The sequence below is a fragment of the Myodes glareolus genome, chromosome 9 (assembly GCF_982192425.1).
Source record: "Myodes glareolus chromosome 9, mMyoGla1.1, whole genome shotgun sequence".
Classification (NCBI taxonomy): domain Eukaryota; kingdom Metazoa; phylum Chordata; class Mammalia; order Rodentia; family Cricetidae; genus Myodes; species Myodes glareolus.
This window is the reverse complement of record NC_142034.1, coordinates 97,450,311-97,478,298: the sequence shown is the minus strand read 5'-3', so window position 1 is coordinate 97,478,298 and position 27,988 is coordinate 97,450,311. Positions and strand designations below refer to the sequence as shown.

Genomic DNA, 27,988 nt, shown 5'->3' with positions numbered 1-27,988 from the left:
CTAACTGCCATGCCTGTTTAATATAGCACAGCACGCGCTGGCCAGGCTCTCTCGGCAGCGCGGGCACCTGTTAGAGTCCTCTCAGCACTCCTCATCCTACTCCCAACCCTCAGTCTCTGCAGCCTCTGAGTCTTGCTTCCCCTCTGTTCAGCTGGAACCTCCAGCTGACTGCTGCACATCCAAAAATCCCCGCCCACTCAGAGACTCTCTGAACAAAGACAAGGCACCAAAAAGTTCAGATCCACATTCTTGGCGACTATTACAACTTCCTCCCTTGTTGCCGTGGGCAGCCCAAGTCCCCAGCTAAGTGCTCAGCTTTTGACTACACTTGTGGTAGACACATCATCACCCCTCACCCACAACTTATAAAGTCTCCCTGCTTATTAGTTCAGGGGTGCAACTTCACTGGCCTCAATCTCTGTGACTGGAGAACCCACCCGGGAGTTGCTCTGCTCAAATAAACTTGTTATATTTTTTCAAATCGTCTTGATCTGGTTTACTGTGTCGGCAAGAAACTTATGGGGGGTGGCAGAAAGCCTATTACCTTCTCCCAGCTTTTCTTTCCTATAAAAACCTTCCACCTCAGTCACTCATCCTTCTTGCCCTCCTGGTCCTCTTCTCTTGATTCCTGGTCCCCTCTCTTGTCCCTCTCTTCTCATCCTCTCCCACCCTCCACAGCTCAGTCTATTCTGTGAGCCATGTTCAGTCTGGCCTCTTCCAGAAGAAGCCTGTGGCTGCACTCTCCCTCATGTCTACAATACAAACCTGCTCCTCAACCATGCCTAGAAGCAGTCATGTCCTTGCTTTCACCCAGCAAGCGGATAGGCAGGTGCATGGGATCCAGGGCAAGAGTATGGGGAACCAGACTGAAGTAACACCAGGCAGGCCCACACAGCAGGCACCCTTGATTTGAAGGTGGTATAGGCAGGAGCCAGCACTGCCCAGGGTCATCCAGAAGACTTCCAAGACCCATACCAAACAAATTCTGGCTGGCCCAGGGCTGGTCCCTTGAAGAGAGTCAAGGCATGAGGTCTAGAGGCTACACCTGGTTTTCGTCAGGAAGCTGGGCCACAGGAGACAAGCAGCCTTTCAAGGACCAGAGTAAGTTGTGGGCACAGCTGTAAAAACCTCTGTTCCAGATGTCTAACCCAGTGTTCTCCTGACAGTTTGGCTGGTGGCTCCCACCGAGTGAGACTGGATCAGAGCCCCAGTAAGACATGACTGACCAGCAACTCTCCCTGGCATATTTGTTGCAGGGAGCACTGAAAACAAAGAGGCTCCCAAACTGCGAGAAGGGCACACCTCCACACCTAACCCGTTATGGTGCCCAAGCTGGTCTCAAACTTAAAGGCTCAAGTCTCCTCCCTCAGTCACTTAAGGAACTGGGCTACACTTTGCCGCAGCTTTTATACTTTTGGGGGTGTATGTGAAAAACTGGGGATAAAACCCAGGGCCTCACACAAGCTAGACAGAGGTCTCCCACTGCACACATCCCCAGTCCATGGGGTAGAGTCCTGGGACTCTGCCTCTAACAAAGGCCTCAGCCCCACCCAACGCAAGGGGACTTGGCCTGTGCCACACATCTAAGGAAAGAGGAACACCTCTGGGTAAATGGAGACACTATTGGAGAAACTGCCCCAGTGTCTGCAGGTTGGTGACTGGGAAAGAAATGTGGGCTACCCAAGACCATGGAAGGTTACTCAGCTACTGCAATGAATGGAACTCACATACCACCAGAAGGTAGGTCACAGGTCTGACCCCCCACTTCTCCTCCATTGCTTCTTTTCAGTGACCTGGTATGTTGTGATTTCTTCAAATAGTAGGGCAAGGCAGAGGGCGCCACGTGCCGGCCATTTAAGTGTTTGGCTATAGTGACCACACCTGCTTTGGTCCTCAGCTTGGAGGCCTTCCAGCTGTGTGAGGAAACAGGGGTGTGCCTCTGCCTCTGCCTCTGCGTTTGCAAGGACACAGCTGACTAGCAAGCTGCCGTGAGGCTCCAAGTAGGCAGGCGCATGACCTCAATGCAGAGTCCTCACAGGTGCTGCTACCACGCTGACCGAGTACTGGGATTTCACAGAAGTCAGAGCGGAAACCTGTGTTAGAACCACATCCCTGTGTCCCAAGGACCCCACACTTTTAAGCATAACGATTCCCAGACTTGGGTGCCCTCACCTGAGCTCCTGTCTGACTCACTTCCTGAGAAGGAACCCTCAGGGACACATAGCAGGATTGTTGGGTCACTCTGTCCTCTCCACCCCCTGGCAGACAGGGTACACAGGACTCTTCAGTGAGATCATAGATCTGCAAATGTGGCTTGGTAAACTCTGTATATAAAATGCCAAAGTAGCGAGAATCTGCCAAAAAGAGCTGCAGTGCCTCAAGCTGGTGTGTTGTGGCTACCAAGTCCCCTACAAGCAGGTCTTACTGGCCTCAAGCTGGTGTGCTGTGGCTACCAAGTCCCTTACAAGCAGGCCTTACTGGCTAGATTTATGTTAACTTGACACAATCATCTGAGAGGAGGAAACCTTAATTAAAAAAATGCCTTAAGGGGCTGGAGAGATGGCTCAGAGGTTAAGAGCATTGCCTGCTCTTCCAAAGGTCCTGAGTTCAATTCCCAGCAACCACATGGTGGCTCACAACCATCTGTAATGGGGTCTGGTGCCCTCTTCTGGCATGCAGGCATACACATAGACAGAATATTGTATACATAATAAATAAATATTTTAAAAAAATGCCTTAAGATCAGGCTGTAGGCAAGCCTGTAGAGCATTTTCTTAATTAGTGAATAATGTGGCATGGCAGGGCCCAGGCATTTGTGGGTGGTGCCATCCCTTGGCTGGTGGTCCTGGATTCTATATGAAAGCAGGCTGTGTAAGCCATGTGGAGAAAGCCAGTAAGCAGCATTCTCCGTGGCTCCTACATCAGCTCCTGCCTCCAGGTTTTGGTCCTGTTTGAATGCCTGTTCTGACTTTCTTCAGTGGCAGACTATGATGTGGAAGTGTAAGCTGAATAAACCCTTTTCTCCCCAACTTGCTTTTGGCCATGGTGTTTCAGCAATAGTGACCCACAGGCAATGGGGGCAAAAGGTATAACCAGGGCTGGGCCTGGCATCAGCTTACCATGTGACCCTGACTGACACATTTCTGTACCTTAGTGTCTTCAAACAATTGTGGTCATGTGACAGGACTAGTGCTCCTCAAGTTGCAAAAAAATGTGTTATTACTTAAGTACTTAGTTACAATTAGTATTTTCATTAAAATTAACTTGTAAACAAAGGAGCTTTTTTATCATCCCTGGATCGGAGAAACAAGAATCATCCACTTTTAAGGTTACCTTTAAAAAAAGTATAAAATAGTAAGATTTTCAGGGGGTGGAAGGGAAGACAGCATCTTACCAAGTAACCCAAGCTAGTCTCAGATTCACCGTGTAACCCAGTCTGGCCTCAAATTTGTGGCAACCCTCCTACCTCCACCTCCCAAGTGCTGGGATTACAGTCATAGCTCACCATACCTGGCCTCAGCTAAGATTTTTTTTTTTTTTTTGAGACAGAGGTGTTTTTTTTTTTGTGTAGCTTTGGCTGTACTAGAACAAACTCTGTAGCCCAGGCTGGCCTTAAACTCACATAAATCCATCTGCCTCTGCCACCCAAGTGCTGGGATTAAAGGCGTGTGACGCCACCACCTGGTCACTAATATTTTTATAGATTTAAATAGATATAGAGCCAGACATGGCATGATACACCTATACCCCCAGAAGGCTAAGGTAGGAGGATAATGAATTTGAGGACAACCTGGGTTAGAGGCCTATCTCAGGGGTAAAATAAAAATATACACACATACACAAGAGATGATTTATTATGTTCATGGGTATAAATAGTCAGCATTAGGATGGCCATTCTCCCCAAATGGATGCATAATCTCTACCCAACCCAACTGTTTTTGTAGACATTGACAAACTAGACAATTTTTACAGACACATAAAGAATTCCAAGTCATTTTAAGAAAGAACCACTATAGAGAACTTGTTTTTGTAGCTGGCCTCCATTAATCAGCCATGTGCTGCTATTAGCATTATGCAGACTAGGCTTTCCCACTGTGGGCTCTTTGGACCCCCAAATTCTTTATTCTGAGGGCTGTCCTGTGGCCTGTACCTACTAGATGCCAGTAACACATACACACCCTGGGCTGTGCCAAACTATCTCTAGGCACTGCCAAATATAAGCCTCAGGAAGTGGGGAGGGGGGATGGTGACAAAATTGTCTCAGTTGAGAAACACTGGGAAAGAATTACAAAGGAAAGGGAGAGAATGTTGTCCAGAAATAAACCCTTTCCTATTTACAATAAACTGAGTTTGGAGAAAGATGGCAGAGGCACTCTGACAGAAAGAGGACGGTCTTTACTTGAAATGAAGACATGGCAGCATGGCTCAACTTGTTGCCATGTTTGACGACCTGAGTTCAATCCCCAGGACCCACGCAGTATAAGAACCAACTCCAGCAAGCTATTCTCTGATGTCACTCTTTCTTAAGCTAGAAAGAATTAGGAGGACTGAGAGAACAACTCAGTGGGTCAAGGGTGTGCATGGCAAATGTGAAGACCAGAGTTTGGATCAGTGTCCACGTAAATGCTGGGTGAACACAGGAGGCAGAGTTGGGGTATACCCAGAACAACGTGAATAGCTAGAATAGGCAATTTTGGCCAGTTCTGGGTTCAAGTGAGAGATCCTGACTCAATATAGAAGGCAGAGAGCAAAAACCCACACACACATTTATAAGCATGCATATGACATGCACAAACTCACGCCACCCCTGACCAAAATAAAGAAAATCTGTGACTAACTAGGCAAGTTTCTTTAATATTAATCCAAAAGCATTATTTACTTTTATAAACTGTTAAACTGAGCCATCCTATCTGTAATCCCAGTAGGAAAGAAGCTGAAACAGGAGGCTGTCCATGAGAGAGGAAGAGAGGCCTCATGGGCGACATATTAAGTTCCAGGCCAAATGGCCTACAAAATAAAACTCTATCAGAAAACAAAAACAAAATATCTATCAAACAAACCAGAGAGCTAGGGATATCTCAGTGGTTAAGAGCACTTGCGCTTTTACAGAGGACCAAATGGTGACGCATGACAGTCTCTTAACTCCAGTTCTAAACGATCATGTCTTCTGACTTCCAGGGGCACAGGCACACATGTAGGCCATGCAGTGGTGGCGCACACCTTTAATCCCAGCACTTGGGAGGCAGAAGCAGGCAGATCTCAGTGAATTCAAGACCAGCCTGGTCTACAAAAGTGAGTTCCAGGACAGCCAAGACTGTTCCACAGAGAACCCGTCTCGAAAAACAAAACAACAAAACACATGTAGACAAAACACTAATACACATAAAACTAAATTAATTCCTGAGTTTCAAGGCCTGGCCTACACAGAGAACTCCAGGCTGTGAGAACATAGGGGAGGCACAGACATCTTTGTGCTCACAGATATGCACTAGGGGAAGTTGGAATGTTAAGCACACAGGGTTGTTCCTTCAAGGGAAGGGATTCTAGAACTTGGAACGGAGGCAGGAGGATCCTGAGTTCTAGTCAGCACAGGTTATACAGAAAATTCCAAGCCAACCTAATGGACAGTAGTCTCCAGAAGGCATCATCATGTTAAGCCAAAGATACAATACCTCTAGATTGTATGATTCTATTTATGTGAAGTGTTCAGAAAAGAAAAAATGCAAAGGCAGAAAACTAAACTCTGACTCTGCTGTTAAGACTGACTACAGAGCTGGAGAGATGGCTCAGAAGTTAAGAGCACTGACTGCTCTTCAGAGGTCCTGAGTTCAATTCCCAGCAACCATATGGTGGCTCACCTGTAATGAGATCTGGTGCCCTCTCTGGTCCAGAGGGATACATGGAGGCTGAACACTGTGTACATAATAAATAAATAAACGTTAAAAAAAAAAAAAGAAAGAAAAAGACTGACTACAAACAGGTACAGGCTAACTGTGGGGAGAGAATGGTCACAATTGGTTATGGTGGCTGCACAATCTACCCTAGTTACTAGAAATCCTTTCATGCTTACAGTGGATCAGTTATATGGTTCACAAGTTATACCTCAACAAAGCTGTTCAGGGTAAAACAAACAGGATCAAAGCAAAGCAGATATATTTGAATTCAAATTCAGCATTGTTGACAGCACATGAAAAATTCCCTAAGGAAGAAAACTGGACCACATGAGATGTTAAGCATTACTTGGGGAGCTATAGAGATGCTTAGTGGGTAGGGGCACTTGTTGCTCTTCCAGAGGATCTGGGTTCAATTCCCAGCACCACATGGTGGTTTACTCCAGTTCCAAGATAGCCAACACTCTCTACTAGCCTTTTGGTGTACCACTCATTCACATGGTACAGACAAAACATTCACACATAAAATCAAAAATGAATACATCTAAAAAAATGTTTTAATTGCTTGAGCTCAAATGATGGCTCCGCAGTTAAGAGTACTTGTTGCAGTGCTGGTGCTTCCCTTTAATCCCAGCACGGAGACAGAGGCAGAGGAGGTCTGTGAGTTGGAAGGCAGCCAAGAAAGACTACACAGAGAAACCCTACCTTGAGGGGATAGAGTAGGGGAAGTACTTGTTGCTCTTGTAACTGACCCAAGTTCAGTTCCCAGGACCAACATGGTAGACAGCAACTAACTGTCCAGAGAAGCCAATTCCCTCCTCTGGCCTCCATGGGCACTTAGCACACAGACACACATAAAATAAAAATGATACTGCTTTTGAGACAGGGTCTCACTGTATATCCTTGGCTGGCCTGGAACTTGCTGTATAGATCAGGCTGGTCTAGTTTACATAGAGATCCTATTGCCTCTGTCTCATAGAGCTATGACTAAAAGTTTGCACCACCTAAACAAACAGTTTTAAAGAAAACAACGATTCAAGGAGGTTGTGACACACACCTTTAGTCCCAACACTCAAGAGGCAGAGGCAGGTGGATCTCTTTGAGTTCGAGGCCAGCCTGGTCTACAGAGCGAGTATTAGACAGCCAGAGCTACACAGAGAAACCCCGACTCAAAAAAACAAAAAGGAAAGGAAAGGAAAGCAACAAAAACTATCACCTTCCCCTCAAAATAATCAAGAAACCAGCAGAAGCGTGAAAAAACAGTTTCATAAAGTTGAACAACTCATGGGAGCACCCCTCAAACGTCCAACATTTCTGTCATCCCCAGTTCATACACCAAGATCCTGAGGTTCCCATGTTAGGTGAAGAAAAAGGAGCGAATAACAATGAAAGACACATTGTCTGTATGGTTGTCTAGAAGGATACGGTACAAACTAACACTCCCTAGGTGCCATCCCCAGCACCAAAAGCTATGAAATGAATACCTCTGAACTGGGCAGGCCCAGAACTCAGAGATATATGAATGGCAGCCCAGGCAAGCCCAGGTGGCCAATGGATTTCAGCTGCTGTGCCACAGCTGGCTAAGATACTCTGGGGTTGTTGGCCGAGTACCGTAAGCAATCAGAATGCCTGCTACCGTGGATCTGTAGTGCACACATACACCACACATTGTTGTTTATCCTACTGCCTGAGAAAGGGACACTAAGACTACTCAGGAGTCAGAGGAGGGCGCATGCCACAGTAAGCTAGCTTTCCAGTATCTGTTACACCACTGCCAAATATTGTTAGGGTCTGGTCAGTCACCTAGTTACCTTTGAAGCAGTTATAGTAGCTAACATTTGCCGAAGAATCCTTAAGTGCACACTATAAATTAGCAACCCACTTTACAGAAGGGGAAACTGATATGCAGATGTCAGCCCTTGAAGTCTCCAAGGGAACCTCTGGAGACACAGCCTGTACTTGAGACTCACGCAGGACATCCTGACAGTTCCCAGAACCTCACACGAACAGAGTATTCTCTCAAACTTGAGAGGACATCAGGTATACCAGAGAAAATGGGCTTAAAATGCATTACCCTAGGCCAAAACAAGTCTTGAAGTTTCACCCAAAATGTTTGAAGGAAGCAGATACTTTTGGACCACACAAGAAATCTGGTCTGGTTGGTCTGAAAACATCTGATAAGCAAACATCACATTAGACACCCAAAAGACTGGACCTAAAGGCCCGTTTGGAGGCCAGTGATAGGTTCAATGTTCTACCCCACCAGGAAACTGTATAGAAATAAATGTAGCTAAAATTCTGTCCAGCCACACTCATCCACTACCAAGGCAACAAGCATTGCTGGGCATAGTGGGGCACACCAATAATCTCAGCTCCAGAAGCTTAAGGCTGGAGAACTACCTCGAGTTTGAAATCAGCTACACAGTGAGTACCAGGCCAGTCACAGCTACATAACAGGGCTTTTGTCTTTAAAACAAAACAAAAAAACACAAAACAACAACCACACCAACAAAAGGCAGGTCTAGGAATGTGACTAGCATGCACAATGCCCTAAGTTCAAGTCTCCAGCATCTCATAAAATTGAGCAAAATGGTATACATCTGTAATCCCAGCATTGTAAGGTAAAGGCAAGTGGATCAGATGTTCAGCATCACTCTTAGCTATATTGAGTTGAGCTAGCCTGGGCTTCATAAGAAGATCTTGTCATTTATTTATTTGTTTATTTATTTATTATTTAAACACAAGAGGAAACGGATAGGATAGGAGCAGCCTACTCTGGGAGCCCACATCTGATGCAGGTCCCAGCTCCCATAATCTATCAGTGTGTCTGCCCTGAACAAGAAGGCAGAGTACAATAGTCCTCTCCAACCATTCCAACTACTATCCAGTCCTCCAGGGGAACCCCAGTAGCTCCCCATCGATCACCTCCCTGAGTCAAATACTAGTGTCCGGCACCCGAACGCTAGGAAGAAAAGCCTGGATCCAAATCTGAAAGAGTTGTCACGATCTGGGGCCGGTTTTTATGCCTCCAAAGCTGGCGAACCCCGGAGGTGAGGCAGTCCTCACCGCACTCTGACCCCAGAGATGCCAAGCTCGGATGTGTAGGGCTGTGCAAAGCAACTGGCCCAAGGTCACCAGTTAGGAAGGGGCCGCACAGGGTGCGACAGCGGCCAGTTGGGATAGCCAGGGCCGCAGCCACGCCTCAGACTCCACAGGTACCAGGAAGGGGCACAGGAGGACGGTCAGCCTCAGGACAGGACGCTCGCTTGTCTAGTCCCCAAGCCTCCTGGTGTCCCCAGCCCCCGCTCCAGTCCGCGCCCCCGGAAGCTCACCAGACTTCGGGGGATAGCGGTAGGCTGAGTTGGCCTGAATGTCGATGTCCTCCACGCCTGCGATACGGCGACTCAGAATGGAGCCCATGGTGCGCGGTTCTGCTGGCCGGTCCAGAGGAAGGGGTGACGGCTGCGGCGTCCTCACACCGACATGGCCCAGAGCAGGCCGCACAGAGGCGCGTCCACCGCGCGGCAGCACCTCCCCACAACCCCCGCCCCCGGCCGCCCTGGCCTAGCCTGGCGCCGCGCCCCGCCCCGTCCCGCAGCTCCAGGGGAAATGGAGTCCGCTCTGGCCCGGCACGCAGGACCACGGAGCGCGTGCGCACTATGCTTCCCAGATGACCCTCACGTGAGCTGCCACGACGGGACAAACCAAGAAGCCCAGGCTGCGAGGGGGGTACCTCCTTCAGACGATGCTAACCTCTGAGGCCAAGATGGATGTTGACCCCAGAATGCCTCAGTGTCTTCCTTTTCTATCCATATTTAGACACTCGTGGAAGCTCCACCGTCTCCCACATCAACCCAGTCTGAAAATCTCTTCATGCCACAGTGGCTCTCCCCACTTCCCGACCTTTTCTCCCGTCCCCCAGTCGCAAAGGGAACACCTTTTACCTGTCTGTAACTGGGTGGCCCTCCAAGCTCATAGAGGAAGGCAGAACTTGGTTGGGTCTTGGCCAAAACCCCCGATCACCTCTGTCGGTCAAGACATTTGCAATGGGTATGTAATTTTACAGCACCCACTAAACACAGACTTCTCCCCATTTTACACATTGGGAATCTCAGGCACAAAGCAGGGCAGACTGTAAGTAAAGCAAGTTCAGAAGAATCAGGATACCCACTGCAACGTTACAACTTACAAGCTATACCCAGGCTTTGATTCTCACACTTCTGTAAGGATGCCAAGAAATCTGTTTTTATGATTTTTAGATAAGAAACTGAGTTTCTTAGACATGCTTCCCAAGTTGAACCTGCTGTGCCAGAGCAGCTAGGACTAGCAGCAGGTGAAGCGTCAGATGGCAAATTCACCATAGTCCAAACTAAAATGCAATACGCCTGAACAAAGTCCTCTAGGCTCCTCCCACGAAGGGGTCTGCAAGGGTGCAGAGAAGGTCAACTGCACAGGCCTTGCTGGCCTCCTTAAAGAGGGAAGCAGAGTGAAGGCAAGAGACCCTCAAGTGAGGGAGAAGGTAGGGAGCCGTGTGGCGAGGGGAGGGATGCAGCCAAGCAGCCAAAACACTAAAACACTACGAGTAGACAGACTGAGAGCAGGCTGAAGAGGTGATCGAAATGGCTGGACGATGGAACAACAGATACAATATATATAATTGAATAAGATAACATTCAAATGACAAAGGGCTAGCCCTGGAACCAGTGCTGAAGAAGGGAGTGGCTGTCCAATCAGAGGGCATGCTCAAGATTGCCGTTCAGTTCACCAGAGACAAGATTTCCCTTGAGACCACGCTGGTGAAACTAGCAGAGACCCTTCAGGACCCGAGAGGGCCTTCCAATTAAGGAACATGAATGAGCATCCTAAGAGGCTACATTTCCTGGCTGGGAAACTCTTTTTCTTCTTACATGGGAATCAAAGTTCCATAGTCTGAAGTGACTTCCTTTGTCCCTCAAGGAGTAGGCTTCACCATCCACCTCTACTGTGCCTCCCACCCCAGCAACCTCCTCCATCTCCAAAGAGTCAAGCTTCTGGTTATCCTTCAGCTAAGCCAGAGTATAGGAGCTCTCCAGATTTCTTCAAACTCAACTACACCAGCAAATTAGCACTACCGACCGGTAAAGAAAGACAATCACAATACCTTTGTCAACACACTTAGAATCACAAGGCTTAACACACAGTAATGACTACAGTGGAGATGTGTCTGGACCAATCGAAGCAAGGCCCTGATTATTCAACTGCACCAACGATGCAATTTCAATACATCTACCTCACAGGCTGCATTGAAGACAGTCACTGGGAATTACATAGCTCCTCGGCATCCCACCACCCTCTCTGTGACTGCGGCACCTATTGCAACCAACTTAAGCTGCAGAGGAACCATGACTGCCTGGCTCAAGTGCCACAGTCACCACAAAGCTCATAGCCACACGCTTTTGACAGGCATCCCGTTCAGTCCATGGCAGAACCAGAATCCACAGACAACTCGAGTCACTGCGCTTGGATTTGCAACTGCACCACGGTAGTTCAATTACTCGGGATTTCAATTTCACCAGGAATCTTCAACACCAAAATGAATCCAGGTGTTTGATGGAGCCTGAGCACATTTTGTACCCTATGAGATCTACACAGGCTAAGCTTCTTTTTTTCCCAGACAGTGCCTGTCTGTATCCCAGGTTGGTCTCCAAGTCATGACTCTAAGTACTGGGAGTCTGAGCATGCACAACCATACCCAACTCCATGACCAAACACTGTTTATATACTGGCATCTTGCCTGAGGGATCTACACATATTCTCTCATTTATTTCTCTGGCATAAGTTCTATTTTCATTCTCAATTTACCCAAGAGGAAAAAGTAAGGCTCAGGCAAGTAAAATGCCCCACTCCAGTCACACAGGAGATAAACAGGAGGACAGCTCGCATTGTCAGCCTAACGGAATCTCCAATCACCTAGGAGATGGTCCCCTAACGTGACGGTGTGTGATTGTCTTGATTATATTAACTGATGTAGGACAACACATCTTTACTGTGAGTGGTAGCATTCCCTAAACTGTATCAGACATTTGAGATGTTGATAGTGGGATCCCAGACTGTATAAAATAGAGAAGGCTGGGCCACTGAGATAGCTTCACCGGGAAAGGTACTTGCCACTGGGACGGACTTTAATCCCAAAAGCAAAGTCACAAAAGGCAAGAACTGACTCCAGAAAGTTTTCTCTGGACTCCACACTTACACCATGGCATTCATACACCCACACAAACACACAACTGAAGTGGGATGTCCTTCTGTATATGTGTGACTTTTATTGGCTAATGAATAAAGCTGCTTTGACCAGTGGTTTGGAGTGTTCCTAGCTAGCTCTTACATCTGAAGTTAACCCATTTCTATCCATATGTGTATCACCACGAGGCTATGGTTTAATTGTCTTTATCCTTCGGCAACTACACGGCATTTCTTTTGACTCTGCCTACTCTCTATCTCTGTTCGGATTTCCCACCTGGCTTTACTCTGCTAAGCCATTGGCCAAAATGCTTTTATTCATTAGCCGATAAAAGCAACACATATACAGAAGGATGCCCCACATCACACAATAAATAACTATAAAATAAAATGGAGGAGGTGAAGTGAGTCTGGATCCTGTTTTCTGGACTCTGGATGTGATGTGACCACCTGTCTCAAGCTCCCACCCTGACTTCTCTGCCACAGTGAACCATCCCCTGCAACTGTGAGGTGGGATAAACTCTTTCTACTTTAAATATCTTGAGCTCTTAGATCAGTGAGCTTAATACAGACAAACTGGTGCAGTCTTCTTCAAAAAACAAAAAAGAAAAGTTCTTTCTGGTGAACCTCCTAACAGGTTCATGCGAATCTCATATGTGTTGCATGTTATGTGACTCACACAAACACATGTGCATGTGTGGTGCACGCACACTGCATTTGATTATATCATAGACAAGGAAAATCCTGAGGGCTCTGATATTCTCTCTGAAGTAAAGATCCTGGGCAAGGCAGGTATTTCACCAAGTAGCCATCTTATTAAACATCATTCTTAGAATTTGAATTCAGGTGCTTCTAAGCCCCTCCAGCTGTTTATTCACATGCCGCTGGACTATAAGCTCCACTCTCAACATATTAAATGACTAATTTTATTCAACAAATATTTATTTGCTACCATGTGTCAGGTGATGAGTCAGGCAACAGAGATCAAAGGGCAGAACACCAGAGGACTACTAAGGAAGTAACACGCCCTTTATTGACTAGCTCTGTGAACCCAGAAGGTTCTCAACTTAACTGACCCTCAGGTAAGAGAAGGCTGGTACTGGAATGCCGTATTTTCCATCTCACACTCTTCTGGCCCTGCTCTCAAGTACCATCCCAGCCTGCTAAAAAACCCAAAGTTCCCCCTCCAGCTAGGTGAATGCTGGCAGAAAATAGTGTTGCTTTCTTTCCCTGCCACCCCTGGGAAAACCAAGCTACCTGAGGGAACTCGGGAGTAGGGTGACCTTCTTCCCCTTTGTCAACCTTTTCTGTTCTGCAAGTATAGGGCCCACATGGAGTAGTTCTTTCTGGGCTAAGCAAGTCACCACGTACATAGATAGGGTAGGGGTATGTGGGGGGGGGTGTCTGATCAAGTCACTGAGATGACTACATAAGAGTAGGTGTGTGTTCACGCATGCGTGCGCGATATTCATAAATGGAAAAGATCCCCTCAGCTTCTTTTGCCAGAAAGATCCTGCTCGTCCAATGGATGCTGTTCTTTTCTTCTAGCTCTAAATGTCACAAGTGTAAGGCTGAAAGACATCTTAATCTTGCTTATCTATAAAAATGGGAGGGGCACTTCCTAGAATGACCAAGGACGGATCTGGTACACAGAGTACCAGGCCCTTTGCTAGGCCCATCATAATCATCCATCCCACACAGCACAGCTAGGAGGGCTCCCACACAAGAACTTGAGGAAACAGCAGTCAAAAATGCCATCCAGGTCTGTCTAGCTACCAACCTGCCCACCTTCCTTCAGGCTTTGTTGCAATCTCCATGGCAACAAAGGAAGCAGCGTCAGCGCTGCCTCTTATGTGATTTCCTCGTATGCTGGCTTTGACTACAGTAAGGCACATGCAAGATGCTTCCTGGAGATGAAGGCATGTTCTCAGCAAAAGCAAAAATATTTTGATACTATTGCTTTGCAAAGAACATTGCTCTGAGTGACCCCCAAAGGGCAGAGAAGAGCTGAAATCCTACTTTCTGTAGACAGATGGGAAAGATGACTAAGAAAATGAGACACTCACTTGTCCCGCACCTACTCATAAGCTAAACTCCCAGCTCTAAATCTCAGGAGTCCTCCCAGCCTCCCGACTCCCTTTCTTCAGTACTGTATAGCCTAGGGACCTTTCTGTCCCTGCCCACCTTCCTCTAACCACCCAATCGGAGAGTCCCTAGGAGTGAGGAACCAGGAAGAGCACAGAAACTTCCCCAGCTATCAACTGGGTTCCACTCCTTCACGGCCACAGCAGTCCTACTTAGAAACAAAGGATCAAGTGTATTAAAACGCCTCAGAAACCCGTAGTCTGCTCCCACGGTCTGCGCTTACTTCCTTGGGGCAGTGTCCGTGTTATGAGTGCCCATTTGTTCACGGGGTGTCTGACCTAACGCCCCCATACGGGTCGGGTCTATTGTGGCAGGAGGCCAGGAAGAGCAAAGAACCCAGTCACCGTCACTAAGGCCAGGGAACAACGCCAGCTCTCGCCCCCAGCCTCCGGCGACGGTCCCCACTTCGGGCCCGCCACTCTTCCACCCGCGACACCAACCGGAAGCGGCATGTGCGGGGCTGTAAACACGGCTTGCAACACCCCACCCGACCCCTCCGCTCCCGACCCCGCCTCCACGCCACGTGACGCTCCCGCCCCCGCCGCCGCCTCATTGGACGACCAGCTTTGTTTACCTTATATGGCCAGGTCCTAACACCCCGTGGCCGTCCATTGGTTCAGCCGCGGCCTCACTCAGGTGACGTCACCAGACACAGAAAGATGCAAATAAACCGGGGCATTCTGGGAATGGCAGTTCGTGGCCGCTTTCGTAAGAGCTCCGCGGGGTCCTGGCGCCCGCAAGATTACGGAGGTTTTTCTGCTTTTGCGTGGGAACCGAAGGGAAAGGGACTCCAAGGCTCCAGAGACCACTGACCTGGCCAGAGTTTCACAGGGGCTGTGGACGCTCCTCCTGCGCAACTGGCCGAGACTTAGGCGACGATGCCTTGCTTGCGCAGGAAGGCTTCGTGGAGGTGGTGACTTCAAGCAGCGCCTGGAAGAGGCAGATGCTGTGGTTCACCGAGCGTCTTCTAAGTCTCGGGACTTTCGGAGCCTTGCAGCCTAAGGCAGTGGAGTTTGGTCAAAGCTTTCAGAGAGCCCCCTAAGAGAGTGCCTGCTAACACTGTGATGCTAAGCACGGCAGACTGCAGGACGTGACAAGCCTGTGCTGTGGTCCGGGTTCCAGACTTGGCATCACAGCCTGGAGCGAGAGCTGCGCGCCCTACTGAGATTCGCTAGAGAAAGGGCGTCCCCTCTCCTCCCCGGTCCGTTCTGCGGGGGCGTTGCGGACTACACATCCCAGCATGCTTCGCCGGCCGCCGGGCAGCGAGGCGCGGTGAGTCAGAGCGCACAGTAAATATTTGTATTAGCCGGGGCCGGCTCGCTAATGGTGGACGCGTGAGGCGAGGCGCGAGCGCGCAGGGAGGCCGGAGCGGGCTGCGCGGCGGCGCCATGTCCGTGAACATGGACGAGCTCAAACACCAGGTGATGATCAACCAGTTCGTGCTGACGGCGGGCTGTGCGGCCGACCAGGCGAAGCAACTGCTGCAGGCGGCCCACTGGCAGTTCGAGGTGCGTAGGGGGACCGGGGACAGGCGCGGGCGGCGTGGACACGTGCCGGGGTGCGGACTGCGGGCTTCACCGACGGCCAGGCCCGAGCCCCGGAGTCGGGGCTGCCCCGGGGACCCGGCGATCAGGACAGGGATTACCCCCCTCACCTTTGTCCCGGTAACGGCCGAGGGCGAAACAGACTGCCGCCTGGAGGACGCCCAGGGCCGGGCCGGAGGCGGAGTCGCTCCGAGCGAACGGTCCCAGGGTCGGTGTGCCCGGTGGGCGTCTTGCGGCGTGTGCACACACGTACATGTGCATTTGTATTTACGCACGCACCGCGCTTGGGCGTCAGCAGGGCACATCGAAGGTTGTGGGCATGTGGGCGCGTGTGTGGACACGAAGTCCGGCCCGAGACTGTGTCTGATGTAGGGATAATGTGTGTCATGTTTGGTGTGTGTGCAGCGCGTACATAGGTGGCGGTTTGCTAATGGTGGCCTTGCTGCATATGGTGCAGTGAAGTGTATAGGTGGTGTGCAGGATCCTCAAACTAAATTGTTAGAATGTGTATATGTGTACCCCAGTCCGAAGGTGTGACTGGGGCGGGATCCTTATGAAGGCCCGGGCGTCCTCAGGCCTGACAGACGAACCTGTACCTTGGGATAGTGTACTGCACACGGTTCACTAATTTTAGGTCATTCTAGACAGGAGCGGGGAATGGCAGTCTGGCTCCCAGCTACTCCCAGGTTTCTCTTGGCCTATAAAGTACTGTGCTCAGTCTTTTTTTCGTCACTGAGATGCCTCTTATCCTCTCATTCAAACCCCCCAGTTTCTCTCCTTGTTAGCATCTAGAGATGAGGTCAGAGGGCTTGAAGCCGTGTTCCTCACAGGTGTGAGGTCACAGCAAGAGCCAGTCTAGTAGTGTGTGTCCAGTTGGGAACCCCAGAACGTGGTTTCCCAGTGGGAGCCATCCCACAGAAGTCTCTGGGAAGAGACTTAGGTTTAGCTTCCTGGTGCAGGGGTGGGATCAAAAACGTGTCCTCCTTCCCACCAGACTTTCAGGCCATTGCGCCTGTGCAGGAGACAGGAGGGGAGGCTTCACTCTTCAGCCTCAGTTTCCACACCCCTGGGGGTAGCAGGGTTTGAATCAGCCTCTAAGGCCTGAATGGTCGGCCTCTCCCCTCCCCCCACTGCAGCCCCACCCCAGGGAAGTGCCCTACTCCCCACCTCTGCCACAATCCTAATCTGCCCAGTCTCTGGGGCTGGATGTGGTAAAACTTGTAAAACCACATTCATGGCAGTCGCTGGAGCCCAGTGGCTGTGCTCGCAGGCTCCCTCCTTGCCTCAGGCTGGGCAGGCAGGTGTCCCATGGGAAGCCGGCTGTGGGGAGGACTCAGCCCATCCGTCAGTTTGGGACAGTCTGTCCCTCAAGCTTGAAGGAATGGACTGAAAAATATGGCTGTAAAGATTAGGGAAAACTGTCCCCATGAAGATTAGGGGCTTCCTGCAGCCTGGAAACAGTCTGACTGACACAGCTAGGGTCTCTGCTCTGGACTTTGCACAATCCACCCCGTCACCATAGATAAAATTAAGAGTAGGCTGTGGACCACCACCACCCTTGACCTGAGGCATCTGCCTAGGAATGAGGGGTTCATCATGGTTAGCCCTCCCTCTCCCTCCTGGTTGACAATATACTTACTCCAGGCAGTGTTTCTGGGTCACTTTCTCAGACTCAGGTGCTAATGGGGGCAGAGGCTGTGGGGGAGGAGACCTCTGTGTAGCTGAGCAGTTTCTCAGTGGCCTTTAGAGGACAGTATCAGGTATGGCATATCGGAGTCCTGGGTGGGTGGGTGCTTGGGGGAGCAGTTGACCCTGCCATAGAGTCTTGGGTGTCACCAGGGTCATCCCCACTCAATGCTTGGGAACCGTGGTGTGGGTTGTCTCCAACAGGAGATGCCCAGGATAGTTCATTTGAATATATTTGGGACAGAAAAAGAGCAAGCCCTGGGAGTCAGACTGGGTTTCTGGGTGTGTTGGTGAGGCCTGGGGCCCGGAGTCCCGCTGGCTTTGGGCTGGCTTGCCTGTCTGAGGAGTAATAATGCTTCAAGACTGGGACTTGGCAGGCTCCTCAGGACTCCTCACCCACTGACAGCCTTCCTAACCCAGCACTTTCACAAGAGCAGCCAGTTTCCTCTTTTCCTGAAGGGGCCCAAGACAGGGCATGGTCAATACAAACATCACCCTTTGGGTTTCCTGAAGCCACTTTGGAGCTCCCTTCCCCAGATCCCTTTTTCACTTCGCTCTTTAGCCAGTTTTGAGAGTTTGCCTAAAAATCTCAGTTCAGGATTCTGCCCCCATCACTACATCATGCCAGCCAAGAGCTTTGAAAAAGAAAGTTACTTCACCCTCAGTTTTCCTGTCTGTAAAATGGGTGATATCATTTCTGGCCTCTGAGGTTGATGTGTCCCTATTTTTGCAGTAGACTAGGCTGTCTTGGAACTCACTTTGTAGACCAGGCTGGCCTGGAACTCAGAAATCTGCCTGCGTCTGCCTCCTGAGTGCTGGGATAAAAGGTGTACACCACCATGTCCACCAAAAGTGTTCCTGTTTTGATAGAGCCCTGCTTGAGAGAGGCTGTAGCTTGGAACCAGCCAACAACAGGTGGCTGCAGAGTTGTTTTCAGTTTGTGGTGGGTTCAGTTTCTGGGTCACTGTCTAACTTTCCATGGTAGGGCCATCCCTCTAGAGAGAAGCAGGTCTCTACCCTGTAGGCTAAGACCAATTCCTTAAAGGTCCCATGGCTCAGACTGGAGAGATGGTCCAGAGCTCTGGTTGCCCTTCCAGAGGACCCAGGTTCAGATCCCAGCAACCAAATGACGGCTCACAACTGTCTGTAACTCTAGTTCCAAGGGACCCAACAGACACACGTGCAGGCAAAACACCAGTGTAGTACATAAAATAAAAATAAAATCATTTAAACCAGGCGGTCATGGCGTATACCTTTAATCCCATTACTCAGTAGACAGGCAGGTGGATCTCTGAGTTCGGGGCTAGCCTGGTTTACAGAGCAAGTTCCAGGACAGGCTCCAAAGCTACACAGAGAAACTCTGCCCCCCCCCAAAAAAACAAATAATAATAATAAAATAATTTTTAAAAAGTGAAAAGAGTCCCTGGCTCACATATGAGGAAACTGAGGCTCAAATGAGGATTTGCCACCCATTGGTGACAGACCCAGGCCATGATAGAGTCCAGACAGTGCCGGGGTAGGGGACAGGGCTTCAGTAAGCCGCAGACACCTGACTAGTGGCAAAAAGATGTTATGCAGGTCTTCACTATCTGTCCAGCCTGCTGTGAGTTCCATGACACCTCCTCAGGTGGTAGTCACAGGCACACTGCTGGATCTTAGCTCACCTTGTCCCTCTGGGATGGTTGGAGGGTAAACACAGTCTTTCTCCCTGCAGACAGCTCTCAGCGCCTTTTTCCAGGAGACCAACATCCCCTACAGCCACCACCACCAGATGGTAAGTGTCCCCTGGAGACACAAAAATGGCCACACTGGCGACTCCTAGTCTGGGGGGGCAGTGAACTTAGTGGCTCCACCTAGGGAGACCTTAGTGGAGGAGGGCGGTGCACTGGGAGGGTAGGCCTTGCATGAGGTGGGTCTACAGGGGTGCGGACAGCCTGGGCCCTTCAGAACCCAAGAACACTGGCCCTTGGAGCTCAGCTTCTGCCAGGCTGTCTGCCAGGGCTGCCGTGCTGACCACAAGCTGGAAAGCCTCATGCCCGTGGCAGGAGGCATTGTGCCAGGTGGTATGATCTCCATGAAGCCAGGCCAACCCATCTTGATGCCTTTTCCTGTGATCTATTCCCTGGGTGGTGGGCCAGCTGGGGCTGCAAGCAGCTCACGTGACTCTCAATAACTCCTGGGTATGTGTCTCCTTTTTAGAGACAACAGAGGCCCTGTTAGATAAGGATGCTCAGTCCTCCGTCTGTCCTTTCTTCCCCCACAGATGTGCACTCCCGCCAACACCCCTGCCACGCCCCCCAACTTCCCTGATGCCCTCACCATGTTCTCCCGTCTCAAGGCCTCTGAAAGCTTCCACAGTGGTGGCAGCAGCGGCAGCCCAATGGCCACGTCGGCCACGTCACCCCCACCGCACTTCCCCCCTGCCACTGGCAGCTTTGCAACACCCAGCTGGCCAACTGCAGCCTCGCCCCCAGGAGGCCCACAGCACCACCAATCGCAGCCGCCCCTGTGGACTCCGGCACCCCCTTCCCCAGCTTCAGACTGGCCTCCTCTGGCCCCCCAACAGGCCACCTCAGAACCAAGGGCCCACCCTGCCATGGAGGCAGAGAGATAAGGGAGGCCCCTCCCCCCTCCCGGAGGCCAGGGCCCCGTGGGGTGGGGGAGAGGATGTCTCTGTGGGCCCCTTCACCCCTCCTCTGTCTGCACCCACATACCCCAGAGCCCTGGAGGGGAGAGACTGGACTCCAGTCAGGCAGTCCTGTGCCAGCATGCACAGCTGCACACACGCAAGTTCACAGCACAGGAACCCCCAGCTCGCATGGATTTGACTCAAAAGTGGCTTGGGTGCCTGGTGGGCAGCGCCTTGGAGACCAACCAAGCAGCCATCCCAACGAAGACTCACCTGCCTGGCCCCACCACCTGGAGTGTTTCAGAGAATCACTTGGTGGCGGAGATGTGGCTGACTCCTGTCTTGAGGCCAGTAGGCCTAGATCCCCACCCTTGGGAATGCAGAGCCTTCTCCGCATGTGTGCGTGTAGCTGTGTCTATGTATTTATACGTGTGTCGCTCTTCAAAAGCAACCTAGTTATGGGGCAGCTGGACTTTGCATGTTAGAGTGAGCCCCAAGCCCCTTGGCCCACCACCCCCTCTTCTCAAGGGCCCTTCTGTGCTCCACCTCATCTGCCAGCATTGCTGTTTCCTGCAAAGGATTATGGGAAACTCCAGGACTCTTCTGCCCATCCCTCAGCGCCTGCCTGCTGGGGTTCCCTGCATGCCCCTTCCCCAGAGCCCAGGGGTACCTGATCCCAATTTCCTATCCTCCTTTTAACAAAAGAAAAAAGAATTTCAACCTACTACCAGGCTCTGTAGTCTTGCCTCGTGTATATCCTGGGTGTTGCTGACGGCCTCTGGAAGGAGATGCTATGCTGAACAAAAGCCACCCGTTCTCACCTAGTTCCACGCAGTTGGATCTTGCTGTCCTGTCTACATGGTCTGAAGTCATCTAGCCTACCAGAGGCTAGACTCTCACCTCTTCTGTACCCCTTTTCCTGATGAAATGGTGGATCTCAGCTCTGCTTTGAACAGGCCTTATGCCTGTCTGCTTGGGCTTCACATGGATCTTCTTGGACCTTTAGCCTAGCCACCAACTCCAGGGCTTGGTGGGTCTCCCATCCAAACCTGGATGCTTATCTGGAGGGAGAGAATTGAGGTGGGAGGGAAAGGAAAGTGAGTTTTACTCTACGGTTCCCCCATGCAGGGATAGTGGGTGATTGTTTCTAGAGCATCTCTTTGGGGGTCACCTGCATGTGGGCCATGTATGGTCTAGTGTGAGGTTTTTGTTTTGTGGGTTTTTCTTTTTGAGCCTGTCCTGGAACTAGCGATTGTAGACCAGACTGGCCTCGAACTCCCAGATCTACCTGCCTCTGCCTCCTGATTGCTGGGATTAAAGGTGTGCGGCATTGCCCAGCCTAGTGTCAGTTTTTAAATGCTCAGCCGTCCCTGGGTGGCTTGCGATGGATCATACCCACCCTGCTTAAAATAGTGTTTCATGCAAAGTGGGCAGCGGTATCACCCTGGATCTTGTTGGCTACATAGGGCCTCAGTGTCCAGCCCAACCCCAAGTCAGATTCTAACAGGTCCCCCTGTTACTAAATAGACCCTGAGAGGTAGTTCCGTTTGGTTTTGCTTTTCAAGACAGGGTTTCTCTGTGTAGCCCTGGCTGTCCTGGAGCTCACTCTGTATGTAGACCAGACCTCAAACTCCTCCAAGGTGTATGCCACCACCACCTGGCTGACACTGAAGTTTTAAGAAGTACCCCAGAAGACATCTAATAAACTGGACCTGAGGCTGACATGGCCTAGCAGTTTGGGGAGGCTGCTGAGAGTTGGGGCTGGGGATCTCACGTGGTTACACCCAGAAGAAATTTTCTAGCCTCAGCACTGTTAGCGTCTGGGCACACAGTGTCTCCACAGTGAGGACTGTCCTATTATATGATGCCCAGCATTCTGGAAGCCTGCCCACTAGATCAAGTAGCACCCATCCCAACTGTGGTGATCAAAGCCCTCTGTAAGACACCACTGGTGTCCTCTCCTCCCGGGGATGGCGGCTGCTGGTCACATGGTTCACATGCCTGGCTGCCTAGACAAACCCCAGCTTTCCCCACCCATCCGCATCAGTGCTGGAGAGTAGCAGGCAGGCAGTGATCCATCCCTCTGCTTACACTTAAAGCCATTTAGTTTACACTTGGAAAAGGTGAGCTCTCTGGTGTGCCAGTTATACTTCAAGGCTGTTACTAAAAATACACAACTCCCTCTACCAGGTGGTTCTGATGCAGCAGCTAAAGCACACAACCATCTGACTCCTGAGCTCCAAACTTGAAGGATGAGAGTAGTTTGAGTGTTAGAATTTTTTGAGAACTTGCGTGTGGTTTTGTTTTGAGGGAGGGTCTTACTGTGTGGTTCAAGTTAGCCTCAAACTCACCTAAATGCTGAGATTACAGATGTGAACCATTTTTTTTTTAATCCATCTTAAGTGTTTTCCAAACTGACTAGGTTCCAAGCTTCCTAGAACTGCCCTGGATGAGGGTCCTAGACTGCTACTTGAATTTGTATGCTGGAGCCCTCCTGTAGGTGGGACCTAGGAATTCATTTCCCAGTGCTGATCTAGGCTCGACTGAAAACTCACAGTGGTTACAACTAACTTGAGAGCCAGGTGTGACTGATGATACCTGCTAACACAACCCCTGGACCCTCCCGAGGAAGCTGAGAGGCAGAAGAGCAACAATGGTTTGTGTGCTCAGAGAAGCCATCCTTGGCAGTGCTTACTCTCAAGCACTTATTAGGAGCTGCCTGAGCACCAGCTGCGGGTTTACGCTTGCCTGGCACACGTGAAGCCCTGCTGGTGGTCCCTGACACTGCCTAAACGCTCAGGTGTGACAGCACACACCTGTAGTCTTCTAGCTCTAGAATGTGTAACAGGAGGGTCAGAAACTCTGAAGGCAAGCCTGGCATGCGGGAGACCCTGTCTCACAATAGCCACAAAAACCCCTGTTAGAGCTGATCATGTCCCACTTGCCTGTGATTGGAGTTCTCTTCCACTCTTTTAAAGATGACATTGGCAGGGTGGTGGTGGCGCATGCCTTTAATCCCAGCACTTGGGTGGCAGAGGCAAGTGGCTCGCTGTGTATTTGAGGCCAGCCTGGTCTACACAGACTGACTTCAAAACAAAGCAAAAAGCCATTTACAGAGTGTGATTCCCAGAAGACACTTCAACACACAGGAATGAGGGAAAACTCAGCTTTGACAGGTGCTGTCCCCTTTGTGTGAGACTGGAGGACAATTTATCTCTGGCTTAGAAAACCTTGTGATGGACTCACACTGTTGCCTGTTTTGTTAACTATGCCAGCATTTTAAAGTCAAGAGGTTTCATGTAAAAAGCCTCACTTCTGACTTACCTTGGAAAACTGGAATTTGTGGCCTAGATTACCTCAAGGTCACAAGTGGCGGGCACTGGCCATCACACCAGGAACACAGCCTGGCCCACTTCTGCTGGTTTGGTCCCCTCCATTTCATTGGCTACACAAGTAGCTGTGAAATCCATTTCCAGCTGTTGTCTTGAAATCAGCCAGCCTCTGACAGGGACCTTGCTTTTCACTCAGAGCAACTCAGAAGGAAAAGCCGGCACTGACAGGCAGAGGGCACTGGCTGTGAACATAGGTCGCTGCTGTCTGTAGCTGTCAGGGCGACTTCAGACAGCCTTGAAGAGCAGAACTTGTTCTTCTCGGAGAGTCTGAGAGGTGGGGCCACACCCAGGGCTGCTCGGCGTCCCCAGGGTCTGTCCAGTTCTCTGAGTATATACCACGACCAACTCAATGCTGGCTATGGTCCTAGAAGTCTCTAAGGGGCTCTTCACAGCAGTCCCTGCCCAGCAGAGGACAGATGAGCCCTTTGACTGGGGTCTTCTGGTGCGGTGAGGCCTCCTTGGTTGACTAAAACAAAGCTCTTTTGCTGGGATGCCATTTCCAGTTCCTGTGTCTGGAAAGGCCTCGGTTTGTAGCTATTGCATATGTTTAGGTACAACGTATATCTCAACAGCTCTTTTGAGGGGTGGAGCTGACTCAGGATGGCAAAGCCAAGTCTGACCCCATGTAAGGTGCTGGAGGACCAGTGACAAAAGTCCTGCTCTGGTCACCATGCCGATACCCCTACTGCAGTCATTCTGTACAGACCGGATAAGGCAAGGTTGTTGAGAAGAGGAAAGCCTCTCGGGTATGGTGAACTGGGAGAGTCGCTGCGGAGCCTGGCAGCATGGTGTGCTAGGAGTTGGGCCGGAAAGGCTCTTCCATCCAGCACCAGAGCTTAGACTTGGTAAACACTGGCTCTCCCCAGGACAGACATTTGCCTTGTCAGTACCTTATGCCTTAGGTTAATGAGTTTGTGATCTTTGACATGGAGAAAGTATTTGTGACCATTCCCAGCAGTGTGGAGCACCGAGAACACCTGCCCTTCACCAGCACATCCAGGTGACTCTATTCTCTGCAGACACCTTCCGCTTTGTGCTGCCTGGCCCCTGCAGCTGCATACCCTCCCTCACCATGCCAGCCGCCTCAGCCTTTGCTTAAAAAAAAATATTTATTTATTTATGTATTTATTTATTTATTTATTGGGGGGGTTGCATGTTTTGCCTGCATGTACACCATATGCAGGCCTTGAGACTAGCAGAGGGCTTCAGATCCTCCAGAACTGGAATTACAGATGTCTGTGAACCACCATGTGAATGCTAGGAATCAAACCTGAATCCTTTGGAACAGCCAGTGCTCTCACCCACTGAGCCACTTCTCCAGTCCCTTGTTTGTTGTTTTTTGAGTTGGTCTTACATAGCCCAGGCTGACCTTGAATTTTGAGTAGCTGAGGATGGCCTTGACCTTGCATCTCTGCCTCTACCTCCTGAATGCCAGTGATGCAGGTGTGCACAGCCCTCACCTCAGTCTTAAAGCTCAAAGGCTGACATCCTGAGATGCCCTATGCCAATCGGACAAACCGAGATAGTTGGTCCCCACCCCTGCATTCAGTCTGGTCTTGCAGCTACTCCTAGTCCAGGTATTGTGAGCCCCATGTGGAGGAGAGTGCCTTCCCCTGTTGTGGAGTCGACCACATTCCTGGCAACTACCTATGCCCAGTCTCAAAGCTACAAGTCCTCCTCTCTAGGGTCAAGCTTGTCTTTGAAGTTGAGTTCCCAACATGTTCCAAAGTAAAAGGATGGACACTGACCTGCAGAATTGAGGGCTTGCCCTCTCTCCAAGACTGCAGGAAAGAGAGTTCTGGCCGCTAAGGGTCTTAAACCTTCAGGAGAGTCTCAGAAGGCCACTTTGAAATGACCATCTGGGCTAGACATGAGTTTGTGAGGGAAAGTAGTGCCCTCTTTGAGGATCAAGTGATGCTCCAAAGTGTCCACTTACCAGGGACGCATGCATTGGTACAGCCCAGACCCCACTTCCCCAGCAACAACCTTCTGCAGCGGAGGAGGGGACAGTACCTTCTAGATGAGTCAGAGAGCTGTGTAACCCTGAGTCTAAGGAGCCACATGACATGTCTACTCCACAGTTGAAGCTGCTCAGGGAATGTGCTGCCATGGTGCTCAACAGCTGGAGTCTCCACAGACCTCGAGTTTTCTGGATAGAGGCACTAGGAGGCTAGCCTCAGTTAGTGGCCAGAAGAGAGGCCAGCAAGGCCCACCCATGAGGAAAATGGACAAGGCTGCTGACTACAGAGGGCTCCAGGCCAAGTTCCACATCTACCAGCTGAAAGGATTAAGTCTCTCTTTCTCCCCTTCCCAACCTTCCTTCCTTCCTTCCTTCCTTTCTTTCTTTCTTTCTTTCTTTCTTTCTTTCTTTCTTTCTTTTTTTGTTTGTTTGTTTGGACAGGCTTTCTCTGTGTAGCCTTGGCTCTCCTGGAACTCACTCTGTAGACCAGGCTGGCTTGAACTCAGAGATCTGCCTGCCTCTGCCTCCCAAATGCTGGGATTTTATTCTGGGAAGAAAATGGCCGAAATACCTATCTGTGGCATGGGGGTGGGGTCTCCAGGGAGGAATAGATAAGTGGGTTGCCTAAGTTAGGACTGCCCCAGCCTCATTTGGACACCTTTGCAAAAAGAAAAGGAGAGAGTTGACTGTGGGTGACCTCAGGCTACAAACCAGAGGCCTCAGGGAGCATGAGAAACAGACAAGCACATAACACCTCCACACACTAGTGGCCTCCTAAACCAAGGGTTTCTTCCAGCACACCAGCCCTAGGCAGCATTTGGAGCTCTCCTTTCCAGATCCCTTCCCCCAGCTCTCCTGGAAAATGCCCCCTCCCAGCTTGTCCCAGCTCCCCACTCAGCCCACTGGCCAGTGCTCTCATAGGGAAGGAGCCTGGCCCCATGTGTTTAGGAAAGTTGTCTGCCTCTGTGAAGTGAGGTGGAACTCTCAGCAGTAGAACAGAGAAAGGATACAAACAAGGCCCTGAGGGAGTGAGGTTAAGAGGAGAGAGAAACAGACAGGTAGAAGAAATAACCCAGTTTGAGACAGTGTGTGTGTGTGTGTCTGTCTGTCTGTCTGTCTGTCTGCACTTGCACCCTCTACTTTATGCTCCAAGACTCGTCACTGTCGCCACAGGAAGATGGGACCTCAGGGTGTGCTGTTCTTCCACCAAGTACATGGGCTGTGAACTTGCTAGGCTCAGAATAGGTTTGCAGTACTCCAGCCTTAGAAGGTACTTCACAGTCCTAGACTACTCCAAGGGTGCTATACCAGTCTCTGTGGATTAGTTAAGACATAAATATAAGTGAGCCAGGCATGGTGGCTCATACCTTTAATCCCATACTTGGGAAGAGGCAGACAGATCGCCATGAGTTCAAGCCAGCTTGGTCTACAAAGAGAGTTTTAGGACAGCCAGGGCTACACAGAGAAACCCTGTCTCAAAAAAAAAAAAAAAAAAGGTAAGTAAATAGTTAATTAATTCAAGGGCTGGAGATGTAGCTCAGTTGCTAGAGTACATGCCAAAGTCCTTGGTTTGATTCCCAGTACTGCAGAAACTGGGTAGCAGCACATTCCTGTAATCCAACACTCAGGTGGTAGACTCTCAGAAGATCAAGGTCATCCTCAGCTACAGAGTGAACGCAAAGCCAGCCTAGGATACATGAGACCCCGTCTCAAAAATAGATAGATCAAAGAGATGGCTCAACAAGAGTGCTTGCTGCTGCTGCGTAAGCATGAGGACCTGAGTTCAATTCCCTAGAGCCCATGTAAAAAGCTGGGTGTGGCCTTGCAGACATTTATAACCCCAGCCGTGAAGGATGGGGACAGAGATAGAGAGTCACTGACTTGCTGGCCACCAGCCTAGCTCCATGTTCAGTGAGGGAGTAAGACAGAGCAGGATGGGGCTAGAGAGATGGCTCAGTGGTTAAGAGCACTGGCTGCTCTTCCAGAGGTCCTGAGTTCAATTCCAAGCAACCACACGGTAGCTCCCAACCATCTGTAATGAGATCTAGCACCCTCCTCTGACCTGCAGGCATACTTGGAGGCAGAATATTGTATACATAATAAATAAAGCTTTTTAAAAAAAAGATAGAGCAGGACTTTCAGCATCTTCCTCTGACCTCAGTACACACACAGGGGCAACGCCACCCCCAACCCCCACACCGCACACACCACCTTACACTATAGTACACCCTCTCACACACAAGTAAGAGCCATGATAATGGTCACAGGAAATAAAAAATAGCGCATGGTGAAATTTGCTTCCCATGGGAACTATTGACTTCTACGGAAGATTCAAGGAGGCAGAAGCCAATCCTGACGACATCTTAGCAAAATGCCAAGGAGAGGGATTTTTGTTTTTGTTGTTTGACACAGGGTCTCGTATCTCAGGCTGTCCATGAACTCACTGTGTAGCCGAGAGTGGCCTTGGCCAAGTCCTCTTGCCATTCCATCTGAAGTGCTGGTATTGCCAGTGTATACCACCA

The 27,988-nt window shown here is 50.2% G+C and overlaps 2 protein-coding genes across 11 annotated transcripts in view; one reads left to right on the top strand and one right to left on the bottom strand.

The window, feature by feature from the left end:
* Positions 1-14,966, bottom strand: part of Mgrn1 (mahogunin ring finger 1) — a 58,305-nt gene extending 43,339 nt beyond the window's left edge. For 4 of the 10 annotated variants that reach the window (XM_048433109.3, XM_048433103.3, XM_048433106.3 and 1 more), the window contains exon 1: positions 9,224-9,439. In XM_048433109.3, coding sequence (XP_048289066.2) covers positions 9,224-9,311 — 88 coding nt within the window. In that variant the 5' untranslated portion in view covers positions 9,312-9,439. Of the gene's footprint in view, positions 1-5,858; positions 5,910-9,223; positions 9,441-14,829 lie in introns of those variants that run through there. The other 6 variants (XM_048433110.3, XM_048433104.3, XM_048433107.3 and 3 more) reach the window with 5 other exon arrangements.
* A 533-nt stretch (positions 14,967-15,499) lies between these two features.
* On the top strand, positions 15,500-20,839 carry Ubald1 (UBA like domain containing 1). Its single transcript, XM_048433117.3, has 3 exons — positions 15,500-15,763; positions 19,200-19,259; positions 19,749-20,839. Exons 1-3 carry the CDS (start codon positions 15,644-15,646, stop codon positions 20,097-20,099), a joined length of 531 nt encoding a protein of 176 aa, XP_048289074.3. The 5' UTR covers positions 15,500-15,643; the 3' UTR covers positions 20,100-20,839.
* Positions 20,840-27,988: the final 7,149 nt, after the last annotated feature.

Bases quoted from the DNA above. Each gene is read 5' to 3' on its own strand.
- Ubald1 (XM_048433117.3), top strand. From the start codon at position 15,644: ATGTCCGTGAACATGGACGAGCTCAAACACCAGGTGATGATCAACCAG. The intron at 15,764-19,199 runs GTGCGTAGGGGG...TTCTCCCTGCAG, and splicing joins CGGCCCACTGGCAGTTCGAG to ACAGCTCTCAGCGCCTTTTT. The intron at 19,260-19,748 runs GTAAGTGTCCCC...CTTCCCCCACAG, and splicing joins ACAGCCACCACCACCAGATG to ATGTGCACTCCCGCCAACAC.